General features: G+C 44.4%; 1 protein-coding gene across 8 annotated transcripts in view; it reads left to right on the top strand.

Moving 5' to 3' along the window:
* The window catches only part of LOC144685977 (tropomyosin alpha-4 chain-like), a 104,410-nt gene that overhangs the window by 37,959 nt on the left and 44,715 nt on the right, over positions 1–21,736 (top strand). For 3 of the 8 annotated variants that reach the window (XM_078551094.1, XM_078551128.1, XM_078551119.1), the window contains exon 1: positions 12,750–13,186. The exons of 4 other annotated variants lie outside the window; for them this stretch is intronic. In XM_078551094.1, the coding sequence (XP_078407220.1) occupies positions 13,049–13,186 (138 nt within the window). In that variant the 5' untranslated portion in view covers positions 12,750–13,048. Of the gene's footprint in view, positions 1–12,565; positions 13,187–21,736 lie in introns of those variants that run through there. One more of the 8 variants, XM_078551085.1, reaches the window with a different exon arrangement.

Below are 21,736 nucleotides of genomic sequence, written 5' to 3'. Positions count from 1 at the left end.
AGATCATTCATGATCCCATTGAATGGCAGAACAATCTCAAGGGGCTGAACTGCCCTACTCCTGTTCCTGTGGTCCCTAGTCCTAGACCCAACAACCAGTTTCTCCTTATCTGCCCTGTCTGTCCCCCTTACTTGAAAATTTCAATCAAATCACCTTTAACCTTCTAAATTCCAGCAGATACATGCCTAGTTTGTGTAATCTTGCTTCGTAATTTAACCTTTGAAGTTCAGGTATTACTCTGGTAAATCTATGCTGCACTCCCTCCAAAGCCAATATATCCTACTTAAGAGGCAGTGTCCAAAACTTCTCTCAGTGCTCCAGATGTGGTCTAACCAGGGCTCTGTATAGCTGAAGCATGATTTCTACCCCCTTGTATTCTAGTCCTTTAGATATAAAGGACAACATTCCATTAAACTTTTTAATAATTTTCTGTTCATGACATTTTATTGATCTATGAACCTGGATCTCCAAGTCTCATTGGACTTCCACTGTTTCTAGAATTTCACCATTTGGGATATATGCTGTTCTATCCTTTTAGATCCAAAGTTGATGACCTCACATTTATCTACAGTGAAATCTATTTGTCACAGCATTTCTCCATTTGTTTAATCTATCGGCATCTCTTAGTAACTTTATGTTTCCATCTATGCTGCTTACAATACTGCCTATATTTGTCTCATCAGCAAATTTATATGTTCCATCATCTAAGTTGTTAATGAATGCGGCGAATAGTTGAGGCCTCAACACCGATCCTTGCAGAACAGTAAGTCAAATCGTGCCAATTAGAGTACCTGCCCATTATTCCTACCCTGTCTTCTGTTGTTCAGCCAATTTCCTAACCAGGTCAATAATTTGCCTTCAATTCCATGGGCTTCAACTTTACCCAACAGTCTCTTATGAGGGACCTCATCAAATGCCTTGTGGAAGTTCATATAAACAACATCCACAAACATTCCCCTGTCCATGATTTCAGTTACCTTTTCAAAAAATTCAATCAGGTTGTCAGGCAAGACCTATCCCTTACAAACCTAAACTCTATTGGATCAGCTGAAAATTTTCAAAGTTTTCAGTCACTTAACTATAGACTCCAGTAATATCTGACAATGGATTTAGGCTAACTGGTCCATAATTCCCTGGTTTTCAGCTCCCCTTTCTTAAATAGCAGAGCAACAAGTGCAATTTTCCAATTTAAAGGAAATTTCCTGAATCGAGAGAACTCCGGAAGATGACGGTTAGGGTGTCTGCAATGTTCACACCTACATCCTTTATACCCTTGGATCTGGTCCTGGCAATTTGCCACTTCCTAGTGCCATTATTTTCTTCATTACTGTTATTTTGCTTATGCCAATTTTGGGGTGTCTCTGTGCATAATTCAATACTTATTTCCTTCGAATTTCAAGCCTATCTTCCGCCACTGTACATACTGATACAAAGTAATTATTCAACATGTCCACCATTTCCATATTTTCATTGATAATGTCACCATTTTGAGGGGTCACAATGTTGTTGACCACCTTGTCTTCCTAATAAAATTGTAAAAACCTTTTCTGTTGGTTTTGATATCACTTTCAAGTTTCTTTTTATTATTCCATTTTATATCCATTACTATCTATTTTGTCACCCTTTGCTATTCCTTGTATCTTTCCTATTTGCCTGGGTCTGTGCTTTTTTTTGCATTTTTCTATGGAAGAAAGATGTTGGTTTACTTGGAACCATGTCCCAACATGAGTCAGTGCCCCTCTGATTGCTCCTCCTGCCGCTACAACCACTGCTCCAATTACAATAGCATTTTGCATTTACATATTGTTCTTAATGTAAAGATACATCCCAAGGTGCTTCACAAATAGGTGGAGGAAACCACTGAACTAGGAAGCAGGAACTAAAAGCTTAATCAAGGTGATTGGTTTTGAGGAGATTTTTAAAGGTGGAGAGACTGACAAAGAGGAAGAGAGATTTACAGAAGAAGCATTAAATGAGAAAACTGAGCAGCTGAAAGGTCTGTCATCAGCAAATTGATGGAAGATGACGTCAACAGGGCTATCAAGCGGCAGTTACTCAGCAATAACTTTCTCTTGATGCTCAGTTTGGGTTCTGCCAAGGCCACTCAGCTCCTGACCTTATTGCAGCTTTTGTCCAAACATGGACAAAAGAATTGAATTCAAGAGATCAGTTGAAAGTGACTGTCCTTGACATCAAGGACACATTTGACAGAGTGTAGCATCATGGAGCCCTGGCAATACTGGGAGTCAATGGGAATTAGGAGGAAAACTCTCCGCTGTTTGGAGTCATACCTAGCACAAAGGAAGATGGTTGTGGTTGTTGGAGGTCAGTTATCTCGGCTCCAGGACATCACTGCAGGGGTTCCTCAGGGTAGTGTCCTAGGCCCAACCACATTCAGCTGCCTCATAATGTCAGAAGTGGGGATGTTCACTGATGATTGCACAATGTTCAGCACCATTCATGACTCCTCAGATACTGAAGCAGTCTGTGCCCATATGCAACCAAGACCTGGATAATATCCAGTCTTGGGCTGACAAGTGGCAAATTACATTCACGCCACACAAGTGCCAGGCAATGATCATCTCCAATAAGAGAGGATCTAACCACCGCCCCTTGACATTCAATGGCATTACCATCGCTGAATCCAGTGGGGGATCCACCATCTACGAGGTACAGATCAGGAGTGTGATGGAATACTCTCCACTTACCTGGAAGCAGCACCAACAACACTCAAGAAGCTTGACACCATCCAGGACAAAACAGCCGCTTAACTGGCACCTCATCCACAAACATTCGCCCCCTCCACCGCCAAGGCACAGTGGCAGCAGTGCTCACCAAGGCTTCTTAGACAGCACCTTCCAAATTCATGATCACCACATCTAGATGGACAAGGGCAGCAGACACATGGAAGCACCACCACCTGGAAGTTGCCCTCCAATCCACTTATCATCCTGACTTGGAAATATATTGCCGTTCCTTCACTCTCAGTGGGTCAAAATCCTGGAACTCCATCCCTAACAGCATTGTGGGTGTACCTACACTAGGTGGACTGCAGCTGTTCAAGAAGGTCGCTCACCACAACCTTCTCAAGAGTATTCAGGGATAGGCAATAAATGCTGGCCGAGCCAGTGACATCCATATCCCATGAAAGAATAAAACAAAATCAACATCCTGGGGGTTAACATTGACCAGAAACTGAGCTGGATGAGCCATACAAATACTGTGGCTAAAAGAGCAGGTTGGAGGCTGGGAATTTTGCGGTGAGTAACTCACCTCCTGACTCCCCAAAGCCTGTCCACCATCCGTAAGGAACAAGTCAGGAATGCATACTCTCCACTTGCCTGGATGAGTGCAGCTCCAACAACACTCTCAAGAAGCTTGACACCATTCAGGGCAAAGCACCCTGCTTGATTGGCACCCTATCCACTACCTTCAACATTCACTCCCTCCACCACTGATGCACAATGGCAGCAGTGTGTAAAATCTATAAGATTTTGGAACTTACCATGGCTCCTTCCACAGCACCTTCCAAACCTGCAACCTGTACCATCTAGAAGGACAAGGGCAGCAGACGCATGGGAACACCACTGCCTGCAAGTTCCACTCCACATAGCATCCTGGCTTGGAACTATGTCACCGTTCCTTCAAAATCCTGGACCTCCTTCCCTAACAGCACTGTGGGTGTACCTACACCACATGGACTGCAGCAATTCAAGAAGGCAGCTCACCACCACCTTCTCAAGGGTAATTAGCGATGGGCAATAAATGCTGTCCTAGCCAGCAATGCCTACATCATAAGAATGGGGGAAAAAAAAGGGTTTGGTGAAGGAAGAGTAATGTTAGAGGAACAGAAAATTTGAGGTGGGGGGCAAACAGAAAAGGAAACAATTTTTTTATGGAAATGTTGTTTGAAGGCCCAATGGGTTATTTGTTTATCTACTGTGTAGTTGAGCGAAACAAAGCAGGAGAACCCAGGGTTGATCCTTTGGCTAGGAATATGTCAGTGCTGCTGTGGCTCTTGGACACAATTTCATGACTCATTGAGGATAGTGCACTGTAATATCAAGCCCCACTGTCCCAGAGCTGCGACAAATTTAAAACAGATTGCCCCAATTCTACTTAACTGTTTAATTTAGGTTAACAGAATGCGAGCACCAGGTTTGTAAGTTTAAAAAAAACTGTTTACTGAACAAACTGTTGTTAACCAGTGGCAAAAGAAAGAAATATGAACTGCTAATTTCTAACACTATAACTTAAACTCTACCCCCTTAAATCTCTATATACACACACATACAAGATACATAAGACACACACAAACATGGATTTTAAGGATGGGGTAATACAGTTCGATAGCATCGATTCCGGAGTACATGATTCGATTTTTATGCTGTATTGTCCCAAACCCACCGCATTAATTATGCGTTCCTGGGATACATGCCGTTTCGATGGCAGGAGGGCTCTGATTTGCTTGCCATGCTGCCCCCTCACCGCTGCTTCATGCCAGGCACCACATTTAAAATACAGCCACGCTCAGTGCTTCCAGCCCAGGACTGCAGCAAAGAAGTCATGGCCCTGAAAGGCAAGAAAGCTGCAGCCCTCGAGTGCCTTTTTGACACTCTGGAGGCCCGCTGTGATGTCCTCTACCCCCACTTTGGCCGCAGGAGGAGCAGCTACATTACCACTCCACGTTGACGTGGTGGTGATCAGTGTCAATGCTGCACAGAAGAGGTTGGCCACCCAATGCAGATAGAGGACGAATGATCTCATCCATGCAGCCAGGGCATGGCAACCATCTCATCACTCTAAACTCACACTCAAGCCCATCACACATTCACCGGCATCTCAGTCACTGCCAGCACAAGGGACATCACCACTCTCACTCTCACACACATACCCTCACATGTCTACCTGGCCTCATCTCCCCTGGAGACTGCCTCCTCAGCCCTCACCATGTGAGGCCACTTACACAGATCAATATGTGCCCACCACGCTCTGGGATGTCCCCCTTCCCCTGTACAGCGCTCGTTCTGCAGCCTCTTCCCTTGCCTGAGGCCACTTATCCTCCTTCCCCAAGCAAGCCCCTGCCCTGCAGCCATTGAAAAGTCACCCACATATGGCTGATCTGGTAGGTAGAGGCCTGCCCGTGAGCCCCCTAAAAGTGATGATGTGCTGTCCGTGAAGCCTGGCGCTGATGACTGCAAGTGTTGACCGAAGCAAAATAGGCAAACAAACCTTGAAGTCCCGTGCGAAGTGCAGCCCCCCAAGTGCACGCCTTATATATTCTGTTGTGATACACGTTGACGTGTTTTCCCGCCAATGTGGGCGGACAATCCAGCATGGGTGGGGGAATGAGTCCGGCAAGCTGGTCTTATGCTGATGTATTACAATGAGGTTCCCGAAGTCTGATGGCAGGGAATGGTGTGGCTTGACATCGGCGGGTGGAGTGGACAATTGCAAACAGGTTTCGTGACATTGTGAAACCGAGTTTTGGCCTTCTTGGCATATTGTCTGCTCATGCCAATGACCATGCCTGACACTGGCAGGCATGGAAAATCCCAGCCTTAGTCTTTTCCAAGTTCACTGATCTCAGCCAGGGTAGCAGTAGCAAAGCTACAATTGGCCTCGCCACTCATGTGTTAAGGAGGGAAATTCAGACAGCTTTTTACTATCCAATAACTTCTGCCTAGCCGCACTTCCAATCTTCACCCTGAGCAAACTCCAATACAACCAGAATTCTGCTGCCCATATCCTGGGCTGGATTTTTACCCATAGATGGGGGTGGGAATGGAGGCAGGTGGGCGGGTAATTTTGTGTTCCAGGCCTGTGTGTTGGTTTACTGACATCATTCCACCCCCAAGCCATTTTGTGGAAGGCTGGGTAGGGGATGGAACAGTTACCTGCTTGCAAACAGTGGGGAACCAAATGGGAACTTAAATGGCCAATTAAGGCCATGGATCAAGGCTGATTGAAAATTTCCAGCACTGCTTGGAAAATCCCAACAGCCCCACCTACCTGGCCAGAGCTGCAGCCAAAGGATACCTGGTGGAGGGGATTTCCGCCCAGCTATTAGAGCCTGCTTGCTGTCCTTAATTGGATGGCAAGCACGCCATTTGGCCACTAATTGGTCAATCAAGCCAAAACCACTGTCGGTTAACTGTTGCCGACATAGGGTGGGGTGGGACCTGTATTTGACCCCGACATTGGGATCCCAACCCAAAATGCAAAATCCTGCTCCCATGTTAAAATTCTGCTTATCCACAAGTCCAGCTCTCATCACCCTTCACTGGCTCCTTATCCTTCAATAGATTGGGCTAGCTTTTACTGGCTACCAGCAGGTGGGAAAGTAGGCAGGTGGACCCATAAAATAGGGCATGGTGCCATCGGCCATATACCCACCGCTGGTACACCAATCCCACGCATGGGGGGGAGGTTGGGGGGTCGAATTTAATGCCCACTTAAGGACCTCATCCTGCCACTGCTCAGTTAACAGGCAGCGGGAGAGGCCTGCACCCAATGTGCAGCCTGGCAAATTTGACCCACTGGGCTGCTGGCCAGTGAAAGGGAGGGGGAAGGTGTCTCCTTTCCGGGTCCCCAGTGCCCAATCGGAGGCCCCTCCCCAGTTTTCTGTCCCACGTCCCCATGCCCTGTCCAATATGCCACTTACACACCTCACCGGGGCCTGACAGCTCAGCTCAAAGATCCTGGACTTATCACTGAATGCTTCCTCGATGGCTTAGCTGCAGTACCAGCAGTGGCCATCTCACCTGGTAGCACTGCTGCCTTCCAATTGGCTGGCAGCTCTACGCGGCGGGACTTCCTCCAGGAAAGTGGGGTGGGGGGCGGTGAGAAGACTCACCTCAGAATAATTAAAGACCCGTTGGCCATAAAGTTGAAATGGGGCAAGCCGGCCAACCGGAGGTGGGCTCACTCCCAAAATTTATGCTGAGTTGTGGAGAGCCCGTCCTCAGTATATAATCCAATCCATTGATTTTTAAAGATTTACCCGCATTTACAAATCTCTCCAAGGCTCATTTGATCCTATCTCTTTGAGGAAATGTAGTGGTTTTGGTAAAGCAAAGCAATATTGCAATTGCAGGAAGACAGCTCATCACCACTTTCTAAGGGCAATTATAGATAAACAATAACTTGCATTGATGTAGTGCCTTAAAGTAGAAAAAAGATCTTGAAGTACCTCAAGAGGCACAGCTAAAAATAAAAGTGGCCTTGCCAGTGCTCCCTATTCTGAGAACAATAACCTTCCCTTGGTGGTTGCAGCCTGTGCTCTGTGTCCTCCCTACCCCACCTTTTGCCATCATCACTCTGTGAACCTTCCTGGTCCAACTTCATAAACCTCCTCAAAACCTACTTTTTTGATCACATGTTTGATCACAGAGGCCTAAGCCTCTGTACGATAAGATAATTTGTCTGAAAACCAGCTTTGGATGTGTCATCATTTCCTTTAGTTAAACATTGGGAAAGCCAAATCTATTGTCTTTGGCTCCACCCCAACCTTTGTACTCCTACTGCTGACTCCATCCCTGTTCCTGGTCACTGTCTTTGGCTGAACCAGACTGTTCCCAGAAGAGCTTCTGACCTCATATCCTCTCTGCATGCTCTCATCTACGTTACAACCATTCCCTCTCTTTATGCTAGGACCATTTGTCTATGTTAAAGGTGCTATATAACAACCACTTCCATTTATGTAAAACTTTTAACTTAATAAAAATCCCAAGGTGCTTCACAAGAGCATAATAAAACAAAATATGACGCTGAGTCACATAAGGAAATATTAAGTCCGATGACTCAAAGCTTGGTCATAGAGGTAGGTTTTAAGGAGTGTCTCGAAGGAGGAAAGCGAGGCGGAGAGGTATAGGGAGGATATTCCAGAGCTTAAAGCCTGAAAGGTGAGAAAAGAGGAGGAATCAGTATAGGAAATGCAAAGACTGTGACACAGGGCTGCACTTCCACAGGTTTTTGAAAATAATTGTTCAATGAAATTCCAAGACAATACTTGTTACAATAAACCTAGACAAGAAGTGAGGAAAACCTGCAAGCAGTAGAGTGCTTCGGGAAGCATATGTCCAAAGTCACTAGTCCTCCTAAACATGTTTCACTTAATTTGATAATCATGAATAACCTGAAATGTTGAGGGGGAAAAGGCCACCATGTTAAACAAAAACAGCAATACATTATGTAATATATCTACAAAAGTCTATACATATATATATAAAAAAAAATATATATATAAAAAAAAATATATATAAAAATATATATATATAAAAAAATATATATATAGATATAAAAAAAATATATGTATATAAAAAAAATATATGTATATAAAAAAAATATATGTATATAAAAAAAATATATGTATATAAAAAAAAAATATGTATATAAAAAAAAAATATGTGTGTGTATGCATATAATATCTAAATTTATATTTATAACAATCAATGCTTATCCGACATCCAGTACTGGATGAGCAGAAATTTCCTCCAGTTTAAAATATTGGGATGATTGAAGCCATCGTCTTTGGTCCCCACTCCAAACTTCAAGCCCAAGCTACCAACGCCATCCCTCTCCTGACAACAGTCTGATAATAAGCCAGTCTGTATGTAACCTTAGTGCCGCCTTTGGCCATTAGATTAGCTTTGGAACTGAAGGTGTGGCCACCAATGGTGGAGCAAACAAAATCAGGGATGCTCAAGAGGCCAGAATTAGAGGAGGCAGATATCTTGGTGGGTTGTGGCATTGGAGGTGATTACTGAGATAGGGAGGGCAAGGCCATGGAGGGATTTGGAAACAAGGTTGAGAATTTTAAAATCAAGGCACTGCTTGACTGAGATCTAATCAAGATCAGCAAGCACAAGGGGTGACAATTGAACGGCACTTGGTGCAATTTGAGACGCGGGAAGCAGACTTTTGAATGTCCTCAAGTTTACGGAGGGTAGAATGTGGGAGGCCATCTAGGTGTAGAATAGAATAGATTAGAATAGTCAGGTATAGAGGTAACAAAGAAATGAATGAGGGTTTCAGCAGCAGATGAACCGAGAGAAGTTGTGTAATTTTACACAGGTGGAAATAGGCAGCCTTAGCAATGGCGCAAATATGAGTTCCAAAACTAATCTAAGGGCCAAATGTGGCACTAAGGTTACGTACAGACTGGCTTATTATCAGACTGTTGCCAGGAGAGGGATGGAGTTAGTAGCTAGGGATTGGAGTTTGGACCAAAGATGATGGCTTCAGTCATCCCAATATTTTAATCGGAGGAAATTTCTGCTCATCCAGTACTGGATGTCGGATTTAGATACATGGCAGCCTTTCCCCCTCAACATTTCAGGTTATTAGTGAATATCAAATTAAGTGAAACATGTTTAGGAGGACTAGTGACTTTGGACCTATGCTTCCCGAAGCACTCTACTGCTTGCAGGTTTTCCACACTCTTTGCCTAGGTTTGTTGTAATAGGTATTGTCTTGGAATTTCATTGAACAATTATTTTCAAAAACCTGTGTAAGTGAAGCCCTGTGTCACAGTCTTTGCATTTCCTATCTTGATTCCTCTCCTTTTCTCACCTTTCAGTGAAGAATTACATGTCCCCTCCAGGCCACAAACCATCTTGATTTGGAACTATATCACTATTCCTTCACTGTCACTGGGTCAATTCCCTCACTAACAGCACTGTGGGCGTATCTGCACTAGATGGGATGGCAGCCGTTCAAGAAGGCGGCTCACTTCCACCTTGTCAAGGGCAGTTAGCAATGAATGCTGGCCTTGCCAGTGATGTCCACATCCCATGAACAGATAAGCAAATAAATTGAAAGATAAATCATGGAGTACAGCTCCACATTTGTCTTCTGCCATCTCACCCAGTTGTTGGCTGGGCTAGCTGTGGAGAGTATCACAGTCGAGCCTGATCAACATCCACCAGCACAAACATTCCAGCAGGAGTCTCTGAATAATGTTCAGCAACATGACTTTTTTCCTATGCTACCTAGCCTGGAGCAGAGGCAAAGGTCAGCTCAGAACAGGCCAAGGATAGACATTACAAAAACAGAATTACCTGGAAAAACTCAGCAGGTCTGGCAGCATTGGTGGAGAAGAAATCAGTTGACGTTTCGAGTCCTCACAACCCTTCGGCAGAACTGAAGTATAGTTAGGAGAGAGGTGAAATATAAGCTGGTCTAAGGTGGGGGGCGGGGGGAGAGAGAAGTTGAGGGTGGGGTGGTTGTGGGGATAAGCAAGCAGTGATAGGAGAAGATAATCAAAAGATGTCACAGACAGAAGGATCAAAGAGGTGTTGAAGGTGGTGATATTATCTAAGAAAAGTGCTAATTAAGAATGGAAGGCAGGATACTCAAGGTACAGCTCTAGTGGGGGTGGGGTGGAAAGACTAACAAAGTTTTAGTTTTAGATTTAAAAATAATGGAAATAGGTGGGAAAAGAAGAATCTATATAAATTATTGGAAAAAAAGGGGGAGGGGGAAGAAACGGGGTGGGGATGGGGGGAGGGGGAGTTTAAGATCTAAAGTTGTTGAATTCAATATTCAGCCCGGAAGGCTGTAAAGTGCCTAGTCGGAAGATGAGGTGCTGTTCCTCCAGTTTGCGTTGGGCTTCACTGGAACAATGCAGCAAGCCAAGGACAGACATGTGGGCAAGAGAACAGGGTGGAGTGTTAAAATGGCAAGCGACAGGGAGGTTTGGGTCTTTCTTGTGGACAGACCGCAGGTGTTCTGCAAAGCGGTCGCCCAGTTTGCGTTTGGTCTCTCCAATGTAGAGGAGACCGCATTGGGAGCAACGAATGCAGTAGACTAAGTTAGGGGAAATGCAAGTGAAATGCTGCTTCACTTGAAAGGAGTGTTTGGGCCCTTGGACGGTGAGGAGAGAGGAGGTGAAGGGGCAGGTGTTGCATCTTCTGCGTGGGCATGGGGGAGGTGCCATAGGTGGGGGTTCAGGAGTAGGGGGTGATGGAGGAGTGGACCAGGGTGTCCCGGAGGGTACGATCCCTACGGAATGCTGCCGGGGGGGTGAAGGGAAGATGTGTTTGGTGGTGGCATCATGCTGGAGTTGGCGGAAATGGCGGAGGATGATCCTTTGAATGCGGAGGCTGGTGGGGTGATAAGTGAGGACAAGGGGGACCCTATCATGTTTCTGGGAAGGAGGAGAAGGCGTGAGGGCGGATGCGCGGGATATGGGCCGGACACGGTTGAGGGCCCTGTCAACGACCGTGGGTGGAAAACCTCGGTTAAGGAAGAAGGAGGACATGTCAGAGGAGCTGTTTTTGAAGGTAGCGTCATCAGAACAAATGCGACGGAGGCGAAGGAACTGAGAGAATGGGATGGAGTCCTTACAGGAAGCGGGGTGTGAGGAGCTGTAGTCGAGGTAGCTGTGGGAGTCGGTAGGCTTGTAATGGATATTGGTGGACAGTCTATCATCAGAAATTGAGACAGAGAGGTCAAGGAAGGGAAGAGAAGTGTCAGAGATGGACCATGTGAAAATGATGGAGGGGTGGAGATTGGAAGCAAAATTAATAAATTTTTCCAGGTCCTGACGAGAGCTTGAAGCAGCACTGAAGTAATCATCGATGTACCAGAGAAAGAGTTGTGGGAGGGGGCCGGAGTAGGACTGGAACAAGGAATGTTCCACATACCCCACAAAGAGACGGGCATAGCTGGGGCCCATGCGGGTACCCATAGCCACACCTTTTATTTGGAGGAAGTGAGAGGAGTTAAAGGAGAAATTGTTCAGTGTGAGAACAAGTTCAGCCAGACGGAGGAGAGTAGTGGTGGATGGGGATTGTTCGGGCCTCTGTTCGAGGAAGAAGCTAAGGGCCCTCAGACCATCCTGGTGGGGGATGGAGGTGTAGAGGGATTGGACATCCATGGTGAAGAGGAAGCAGTTGGGGACATTCATGTGTTGTTCATGATGGCACGACTGAATTTACTTACTGAGGGAGTAAAGTTAGCGTATAATTTTACAATGTATCAACACATAAGGTAAACTAAGTAGAAGATAATTTAAACCATTTATGCAATTTTTAAATTTTGATGACTGTTTCGTCATTCAAAAAAGACTAAATAAGGAACAATTGTTTCCACTGGTGGGTGGGCTGGTGGCCATATTACGCAATTTAAGATAATTAGCAAAGGAGCCCGAAATAAACAGGATTTTTTTTAACGTATAGTGTGGATATATGGAATGCACTGCCTGAAAAGATGGTGGAAACGGATCGAATAATATCTTCGAAACGGTAATTTGATATGTGATTGAAAGGAAAGAATTACAGGGCTCTGACAGGGAGCGGGACTAATTGAATAGCGCTTTAATTCGCCATGGTTTGAATGACCTCCTCCTACCATCCTCTGCTATTTATATTCTCATTCACACCAAAAAGGAACAGTTGGCTGCGACCGAAAAACGTATAACCCGTCTTCCAAATAACACACAAGCACTCGCTCGCTGATGTACGTATTTGAACATCGCAAAGTAAATGGAACCTGGGGGGTGGGGGGGGGAAATCAGGGTTTTGTGGAATGCTTATTAAGGAGGGTGTACGAAAGCACATTTCCTTTAGTCATTATTCACTTGGGTGGCGTAATCTCGCCTGCACACCTCCTAGGGATGAGCTCATTGATTTAGAGCGATTGCTGCCTGCACTTCCTTCTGTTTCTGGGAATGCTGGAAAAGAGTGGCAGTGTTTAACCAGCGGCCAGTCTCCCAGCCCCTCCTCTCTGCCTGGTTAAGAGTGCGCAGGAATTTCCGGCGGTTTACGCCCTTGCAGGGATAGAGAGAAGGAGAGAGAGAGAGGGAGAGAGAGGAGGATTTGCTGATTTTCTTACCTGGCAGCCGAGCTCCCGAGAGGTTGCTCAGCCACCCAATCTACAGACTTTGCGCCGGCCTCGTTTATGATTTTTTTTGGTCTTGTTTTGCGTGTGATTGTGTAATTTCTCCCCTTTTTTTTGTTTTGTTGCAAGTTGTTTGTATCGAGTTTCTCTTGTCAGCCTTTATATTTTTTTTTGAGAAGAAGCAGCAGCAGCGGCGGAAAGAATCATGTCTGGTCCCAACTCGGCGACGATTGATACAGTGAAGAGAAAAATCCAGTTCCTGCAACAACAGGCGGATGAAGCGGAGGAAAAGGCTGAGCAGCTGCAGCGGGAGCTGGACAGTGAGCGACAGGCCAGGGAGAGAGTGAGCAATTTAATTCCCCAGCATTGTGAGCGGCTCCGCCCGGGCCGGGCCGGGGCCGGGGCCGGCGGGCGGGCGGGGTGGTGGGGGTGGGTCACTGCATCTTATCATTGCTGCACCTCCAGTATTTCAGCAGCTCGGACAGATCGCCAGCCTTTCTTCGTTAGTTTGAAGTCGCGCTTCCTCTCTCCTCCTCCCCCCCCCCCCCCAATCTTCTCGCTTCAAAGTCTTTACCTTTCAAAAGAAAATGTGAAATGTTTTATTTGCATTGCCAGGAAACAAAAGGTGGAATGTGGATCTGACTATTGTTCACTCAAAATGGAGGGAGGGAGGGAGGGTGGGTGTTGCCCAAGGGTTTGCAGACTCTGCAAATTGGGGGGGACAGGATTTGCAAATCTGGGGAATCCCCTCACTTCAGCTCAGGTGTTTTTTTTTAAATCCCAGTCAGCAGTCGATTCATTTTGGCTTTCGTTTAAAAGCCGCTACCCCCCAATCCCCATCCCCATAAGGATAGACATGGGTTAAAATAGTGAATAAAAACGGCAGCGGGACGTGACTGGACTTCGTGATGAGGGGTGGGGGTTGGTGCTTTTGAGGTTTATTTTTTGTGCCGTCTCCTCAAGGCAGGTTTTCAGAGGCACTGTTGGTTTGTGTGTTTTATATCCTCCGGGAGCTCCCCTGCCTCCCCCCCCCGCCTCTCTGTCACAGAGCAGCTGAAGGAAGGAGCCGGGAGCCGAGTTACCTGCCCGGCCGCCGGCACCAGGCGCTCTCCTCCTCCTCCTCAATGTGTAGATCTCACGATCAGATCACCTTGCTGCCCTCTTGGTTTCTGTTCAGTGGGCGGGGTGCGAGCCTGACTTTCTGGAGAGAACATTCCAGCCTTTTTCGTGCATTAAGTTACTGGGTGGTGGCTGCACCAGTATTTTCATTGGAGCGCTGTGATTTTTTTTGTGGTAGGCAATTCGGCTAGTGCTGTGGGTTCTCCAGATTGTATGGGCGCTAGAGCTCTGTACATGTACTTTAAGACTACCTGCCAGATATCATCATCTGCATATATGCTGTTTGAAGATGGGGTGAGTGGGGAAGGTGATAATCCAGCTCCAAAAAGTGTGCAATTTACCAGATTACCACATGCTGAAAGGCGGCTTGAAGCTAGTTCTTGAGATGAACCTTAGTTGAATGCCTTTCTTCTGTGTCAGTTGTGCTGCTGATTCACTTAACATTAAGTATATGTTCAAGCTCGTCTGCTAAATGCATTGAGAGTCCAACAGAGTGGAACCTTTGTTGTCTTCATCTGTTTGTCTGGTTGCTTATTGCAATATTCCAAATTTCTCCCTGGCTCCACCTCCTCATCATTTGAGCCACTTCTCATGCCTTCCAAGCCACAACACAATACATGAAGTTTCTTGTACGAGTTGTTGTTCGATGCAACCTTATTTTTCTTGTATTTTGTACCAGAGTACCTGGTGGAAGATTTGTTCTGGGATCCTTGCTGGTACCACTTCTGTTATGTAGATAGATTGGAGAAGCTGGGGCTCTCCTCTTTGGAGAAAAGAAGGTCGAGAAAAGATTTGACAGAGGTATTCAAGATCATGAGGGGATTGGACAGAGTAGGTAGAGAGAAACTGTTCCCATTGACGTAAGGATTGAGAACCAGAGGGCACAGATGTAAGGCAAAAGAAGCAATGGCAGCATGAGGAAAACCTTGTTTACGCAGCATGTAGTTAGTAAGCTCCCACAAACTGCAATGAGCTAATCCATTAATGATAATCCATTTTAATGTGGATTGAGGGATAAATATTGACCAAGACACCAGGGATAACTCCCTTGCTCTTCAAAATAGTGCCGTAGGATGTTCTGAGCAGGCCTCAGTTTAAGATTTCAGCCGAAAGGTAGTTTCCCTGACAGTGCAGCACTCCTTCAGTATTGCATTGGAGAGTCAACTTTGATTTTCAATCCCTGGAGTGGGATTTGAACCCAGAACCACTATCAAATGAGAAGGGTTGATTTGATTTGATCGAGGGTCTTGAATGCAGTTGATTGTTTCTATTTACCCTTTCTTCACCAGTGGACAAGAAGACATAACCTTAACATCAGGGCTAGGCCATTTGGGAAAGAAGTTAGGAAAGACATCTTCACGTGCAGTGTGGTATAAATGTGGAACTCTATAAAGCAGCAGTAGATGCTAGCTCAGTTTATAATTTAAAATCTGAGATTGATTAGATTTTTGCTAGCCAAGGGTAATAAGGGATGTGGAGCCAAGGTGGTAAATGCATTCAAGTTACAGGTGGACATGATCTCTTTGAATGGCAGAACACAACTAGAGGCTGAATGACCAACGCCTGTTCCTGTGAATAGGATTGAATGCTTCCTTGAAGTTGATCTAACCATCATTTGGACCTTTTATTGGTGTTGATTCAGGGGTGTATTTGTAGATGCTTGTGACAGCACTTGACTTTACCTTACCCCACCAATTATAAACCTACAGAACAGGGCAAAGCCCTCACTAATTCCATGCTGATTATGCAATAAACTTTTAAATGAAAATTAATTGGTTCTGCTTTTCTTCCAATTTTCTCCATTCCTCCTTTCCTGAATGATCATATCCTTGATAATGTAAATGTATCTGTTCAGAACCCTGCCCATTTGGCCACACTTCATATTGGTGAATGTCAAAAGGCTGTTGCTTAACCTTATGCTGTGTTTGCCTGTTCTCCACATATGCCTGCTTTAAGCAGGGATTGTTGGAAAGCATGAGCCCTGGTTGACTTTATTCCCTTGCAAAACCTAACCGCTCTGAGGCCAGTTGTGCTGTCCTCTAACTTATGCATATTGGGATTGACTTTGGGATCACCCTGCACTTTTTAGTCCAGTTATTGTGTGTGTAACCTCAACTATTGTGTACCTAGTTTTGCTTTTCAATATTTTCTATCTACTCCTTGACCTGAAGACAGTGGCTCTCTGGTGCTGGGGTGTGAACCTCGGCGGGAAGTGGTGGCAAGTTATTTGGCTTTGAGAGGTGTGACAACCAAGCTCCATTTTGACCTATTTAATATTCATGCAGGAATCATTGTAAATCAAATAGGCGAGGGAACTCATTTCTTGCCGCCAGACTTAGTCAGGCCAATTATAATGTCCCTGTTGCTCAGACTGTCCCTCTAACTCAGCACAACCCTGATATCGATCCTGGTCGTCTTTGATCAGTGCTTGTTGATCTTGGTTGGAAGAGTTTGATTGGCTTTGATGTTTCTGAGGTAGAAATTTGTGGGAGGGTATGATGGGGGAATGAGACAGTGAGCAGGAGAATCAGACAGAGTTCTTAATCATTGTCTAATAACCTGCACTGTAAAGTCCATTTTTATGGGTGACTAGCTCACTGCCCACTACCAAGAAAACCTAAAATAACTGGAGATGGTATTGAGTTGGGAGCTTGGAAGGATAAAGAATGGACAACCTTGTATTAGGAGTTGCTGAATAGTGATTGAGTGGGAAATCTGTGATGTGAACAGGGTATTGGGGGTTTGAGTAAAGGCCTCAGTAAAAATATTCACAGATCACTAGATGTTGGTGCATTTGAATGAGTGCCAGTGCACCAAGTCTAATACATTTTGTTGTTCTAGACCACATGCAGTGTGAGCCAAGTTTATATTGTTCCAATCACAGTGAACTTGTAATCTGCCAGCAAGCAAATTTAAATAGTAATTTATTGATTTGTTACTGATCAGTATTTGGAGCTTGAATTGAATACCTGCAAAGTTGTGACTTGTGCCAATATTGGAAATTATTGACTACTGAAATTGCAGTTTAAAAAAATTCTAAAAGCTGAGAATCAAGACTTCTTTCTGGTGTTTCCCTATTGTCAGGCAATTTTACAGAGGAAAAAAAACCAGCACTGCCTCCAGTTATTTCAGATTTTGATGGTAGTGAGCTAACTTGTAGATATTTTTTTTCTAATCTTTTTCATACTTAATCCACCTTAAGTACTGAAGTACAAAAGAAGCACAGTTATAACATATACCCTGCTTTTAATGCTGGAGACAGAATGGATTCTGACTCAAATTTGAAAACTGCTTGGGTGGTCTACTGAACTGCCTTTTTTTTTTCAAAAAAAAAGGTCTAATCTCTGATAGTTTATATCCTATCTAACTCCTAACCCATTTGCTCCCAGTGTACCCAACTGAGTAACTGAACCAACCAGACCAGGACCCTCCATCACTGAAATAAAAGCAAAATACTGTGGATGCTGGAAATCTGAAATAAAACAAAGTGCTGGAAGAGGAATCACATTGGACTTGAAACGTTTACTGTTTCTCTCTCCACAGATGCTGCCAGACCTGCTGAGTTTTTCCAGCATTTTATTTTTTTCCTCCATCTACTGGTCAGCTGATTCCAACCACTATACTGGTAGAAGACCTGAAATTGGCCGCCTCCTCTCTATGGCAACCTTTAGAGGTCTGCCTATGAATGTCGGTCGAGGCCAGGATTGAGCTTGGTGGTGATGCTTGCTGTGGCTGAGTGGCCTACTGGCTTTGTTAGGTTTACAGTTGAAGGGACATGAAGTACTGGAGGGTAGCTGACTGGCTTACAGCCATGTAGTTATGCTCCAGGAGACAAAGAAAAAGGTGGAAAAATAGCCTGTGTGCATACTTTGCGTCAATTTTTACAACAGCTGGAAGAACAGCGTATGACTTTTTAAATCTCATATCTCCCTCAGTGCTTGGAAGGTCAGTATAGGCCAACAAGCTGTTGGCAGTCAGAAAACAATCATCTTCTAGCAGTAATTCCAGCTCTGATGGTGAATCTATAGGTACCCATGGAAACTATCTCTTTTAGCAGAGCCCCCACAGCTGCAGCAGAAGCAGGATTGCCTTGTTTATGCTATCTTGTGGCACCAGTGTCCAGTCTACTATTGACAGCACTGTAAAATGTAGATGGCCTAAAATTTATAGTTTTCTTACATTAAAAATTTGATCAGTAACTGGAGGTCGGTGAACAGAATCATTTGCATTTTTTTTGGCTATGGGTGCATATACTTCTGCTTTCCCTGATTCAGGGCATATCAGCGAGCATAATAGTCTTTTCTCACATTGCTGTTCATATTAGTTCAGTAACTTGGCTTGTCTTTTCTCTTATTTCCCTACAGTCCTTGAGAAGCTGGAATAGTTCTTTGTATGTTCAAGTATTCAGAATAAAAGTACAATTGTTTGGATACTTTCTGAACCAGTATTTGCTGGTATGTTGTTCCTCCATTGACCAGTTGTAGACTTTATTTCAACGCAGTCATGCTGTGAACAATGCTTTGCAATAGACTGTCTCAATACTTTTGAAGATGCGTTAATCCTGATGAGTGAGTGGGAGAAGGATGTCCAGCTCCTGAATGCATTGGGAGCTACTTGAGGAGTAGAGGAAAAACAAGCAGAACTTTAGATCACTACATATGGGACAGAATTGCAGTGAGAAACTCCAACCTGTCCACATCTTGGCAAGTCCATCATTTGAGCATTTTAATTAGGGAGCGAGCTGGCATTATTGTGTAAGAAGTAGGTGTGCTAAATTCACTCAACCATTATTCAGACAGTACAGCAATTTCTCTGTATTGTGAAAAAGAATAACTGCGAAGTGTAATGAACACTGATATTCTGCTGTTCCTTGCTGACCTGCTTTCCTACAGAATCAGCATAGGTTCACTCATTTTGAGGGCTGTTAAATCTGATTGAACCAGCTAGAGTTGTCTCTGAACATAGCTGGATTGACTGGTCTCTTTAAATGGAGTGGCAAAGCAGTTGATTTGGCAAAGTCAAATACACTAAAGATTCTGTGAAATAGTTTAAGATTTTAAAGTAATATTTAGGCCAAGAATTGCAGTTCTTGGCCTTTCTGCCTCTCCTCTACTATGTTGCACACCCAATGACCTACTGGATGGCTGTTGTTCAACTGGATGCCAAAATTAAACGTAGAATTCTTCATGGACCCTTAGCTTTGTGCTGCTGATTGCTCCAATGGGCTGATTTTTAAAAATTCATTCATGGGATAGAGGAATCTCTGGCAAGGCCAGCATTTGTTGCCCATCCTAAAGTTCCTTTTGAGAAGTTGGTGAGTATGGGATACTTGCCATTGTTAGTTGAGGCGTAGAATATAAGAGCAGGGAGGTTATGCTGGAACTGTATAAAACGCTGGTTAGGCCACAGCTAGAGTATTGCGTGCAGTTCTGGAATCCGCATTATAGGAAGGATGTGATTGCACTAGAGAGAGTGCAGAGGAGATTTACCAGGATGGTGGCTGGGCTGGAGAGCTTTAGTTATAAGAGATTGGATAGACTGGGGTTATTTTTCCTGGAGCAGAGGAGATTGAGGGGGGACATGATTGAAGTGTATAAAATTATGAGGGGCATAGATAGAGTAGACAGGAAGGAACTTTTCCCCTTGGTGGAGCGGTCAATAACCAGGGGGCATAGATTTAAGGTAAGGGGCAGGAGGTATAGAAGGGATGTGAGGAAGAGGGCGGTGGGAACCTGGAACTCACTGCCTGAAAGGGTGGTAGAGGCAGAAACCCTCATAACAGTCGGAGTATTTGGATGTGCACTTGCAATGCCATGGCATACAAGGCTATGGGCCTAGTGCTGGGAAATGGGATTAGAATAGTTAAGTACTTGTTTGACCGCTGCAGACTTGATGGGCTGACGGGCCTTTTTCTGTGCTGTAGACCTCTATCTGCATACAAGTTTAAGCAAGCACTCGTTGGAATCCTCAGTTACTGAAGTGAATCAGCAATTGGAGCAACCCTTGTATTTCTGATAGAAACCTTCAAACTCTTCCCTTGAGCCATTTGGCAAGCCATCTCTATTTCAATCAATTTTGGTGAGCAAAATTCTGGAACTCCTATCCAGTGGGTGTATAAGGCCCATATGCCGCCTTAACAACCTTATCCACCTGTCCTGCTACCTTAAGGGACTGGTGGACATGCACACCAATGTCCCTCTGATCCTCGGTACTTTTTTCTTCCAGAAAATACTGAGAAGTGGTGAAGGATGTAACCAGTCTTTATGGATTTTCAATAACGGCACATTCCTAGTGCGGATGAATCTTGTGGCATATGACGTGTTCAAACAGTTCTTATTGATGTTTAAGGATTTCTGAACTTAGAATAGCAGGATTTTCCTGTGCAACATCCCAGGACCTCTGAAGGGAGATACAGTTTTGTGGTGGGCAGGTCACTTTGGCAAAGTACATTACACAAGGGTTGAGTGGTTGATGAATAAATCTGATATCTGGATCATCAGAGGTTGGCATATTGTGCAGATTCCACCTTTGTGATATATCTAGTGTATATACCTAGTATAGTTGAGTAAACTTTTATAGTCTTGTATAGTTACCTGCATCTGCATACATATCAAGGATTTAGTTCCTGCTCTGATTGAGATTCAAGCAGCTGGTTGTTTATGCTGTGTCAACCATGCAGCTTGGGTGATCTTGGTACCTGCAGTTTGTGGGGAAGGCTCGAACTGTTTACAGTATCTTTCGTGGAAGGAAGAAGGTAGTGTATAGCAACAGCAGGCTCTATTTTGGATATAATTGGCTTGAAGGTGACCTGCATGATGAATCTAAGTCAATTCTTTATGACCGACTCCCTAATCATACCTTAATTTGGCAGATTTATAGTATATCAATTATAATAACATGGGCTGGGAGTCTACTCGCTGACCACCTGATAAACCTACAAGACGATGCCGAACTGGTAGGGTGATCAATGCTGGTTAAAGAATGATGTTCACCTTAATTGTCAGCTGTGGCTCAGTTCATAGCACCCTCGCCTTTGAATCAGAGGGTTGTGGGTTCATGTCCCACTCCCGGAAACCAAGAACTGTGAATGTACTCGAAAGAGTTACATGCGATCTGTTGATAACTCGAAAGAGTTAATTGTTTTAGCTGCCTTAATTTCAGTCCAACCCTGGACACACTTAGAATTTCACAGCTGTGCTTTTTTTGTGCACTTAACTTACTGATGTCCTGAAAATGTAGGGTTAGATGGAAGAAAAAGCCTGTAAAGGTGGAGGAAAGGGGAGCCTCATGAATATGGACTGCTTTTGATTTGGAGGGTCTTCAACATAGCATTATGTTTCAGCATAAATCTGATGTCCAGCTGACTGAAAATCCTTTATTATACCATAGAAGTTAATGAACCTTTGTATTCATTGTATAACTCAGTGGAGAACCAAAAGACTTGCATATTGCAAGGGCTCAAAGATTGCTGCCAAGATTTCCTAATTTGAACATTCCTTGTTTGGATTGAAGGTTTCAGGAGGTGATTTTTAATTCATGGGCTGAGTGAAACTGTGAATTGTCTAAAATCAAATGCTAGATTCCACCCCTACAAAGTTGATTTTGAGTTAACAGGAACATTGCCAAATGAGACATCATATGCACAAGACTTCAGAATACCCAACATCCTGTGACAGGACCTTGCTTCAGCTAAATTTGAGCTACATAATGTGTCTCCAGTTGACAGTAACTAGCTAATTCTATAAATGTGGTAACTGTAGCACTATAGCATTCA

Source organism: Cetorhinus maximus, chromosome 1 (genome assembly GCF_964194155.1).
Source record: "Cetorhinus maximus chromosome 1, sCetMax3.hap1.1, whole genome shotgun sequence".
NCBI classification, from domain to species: Eukaryota; Metazoa; Chordata; class Chondrichthyes; order Lamniformes; family Cetorhinidae; genus Cetorhinus; species Cetorhinus maximus.
This window is presented reverse-complemented; position numbering and strand designations above follow the sequence as displayed.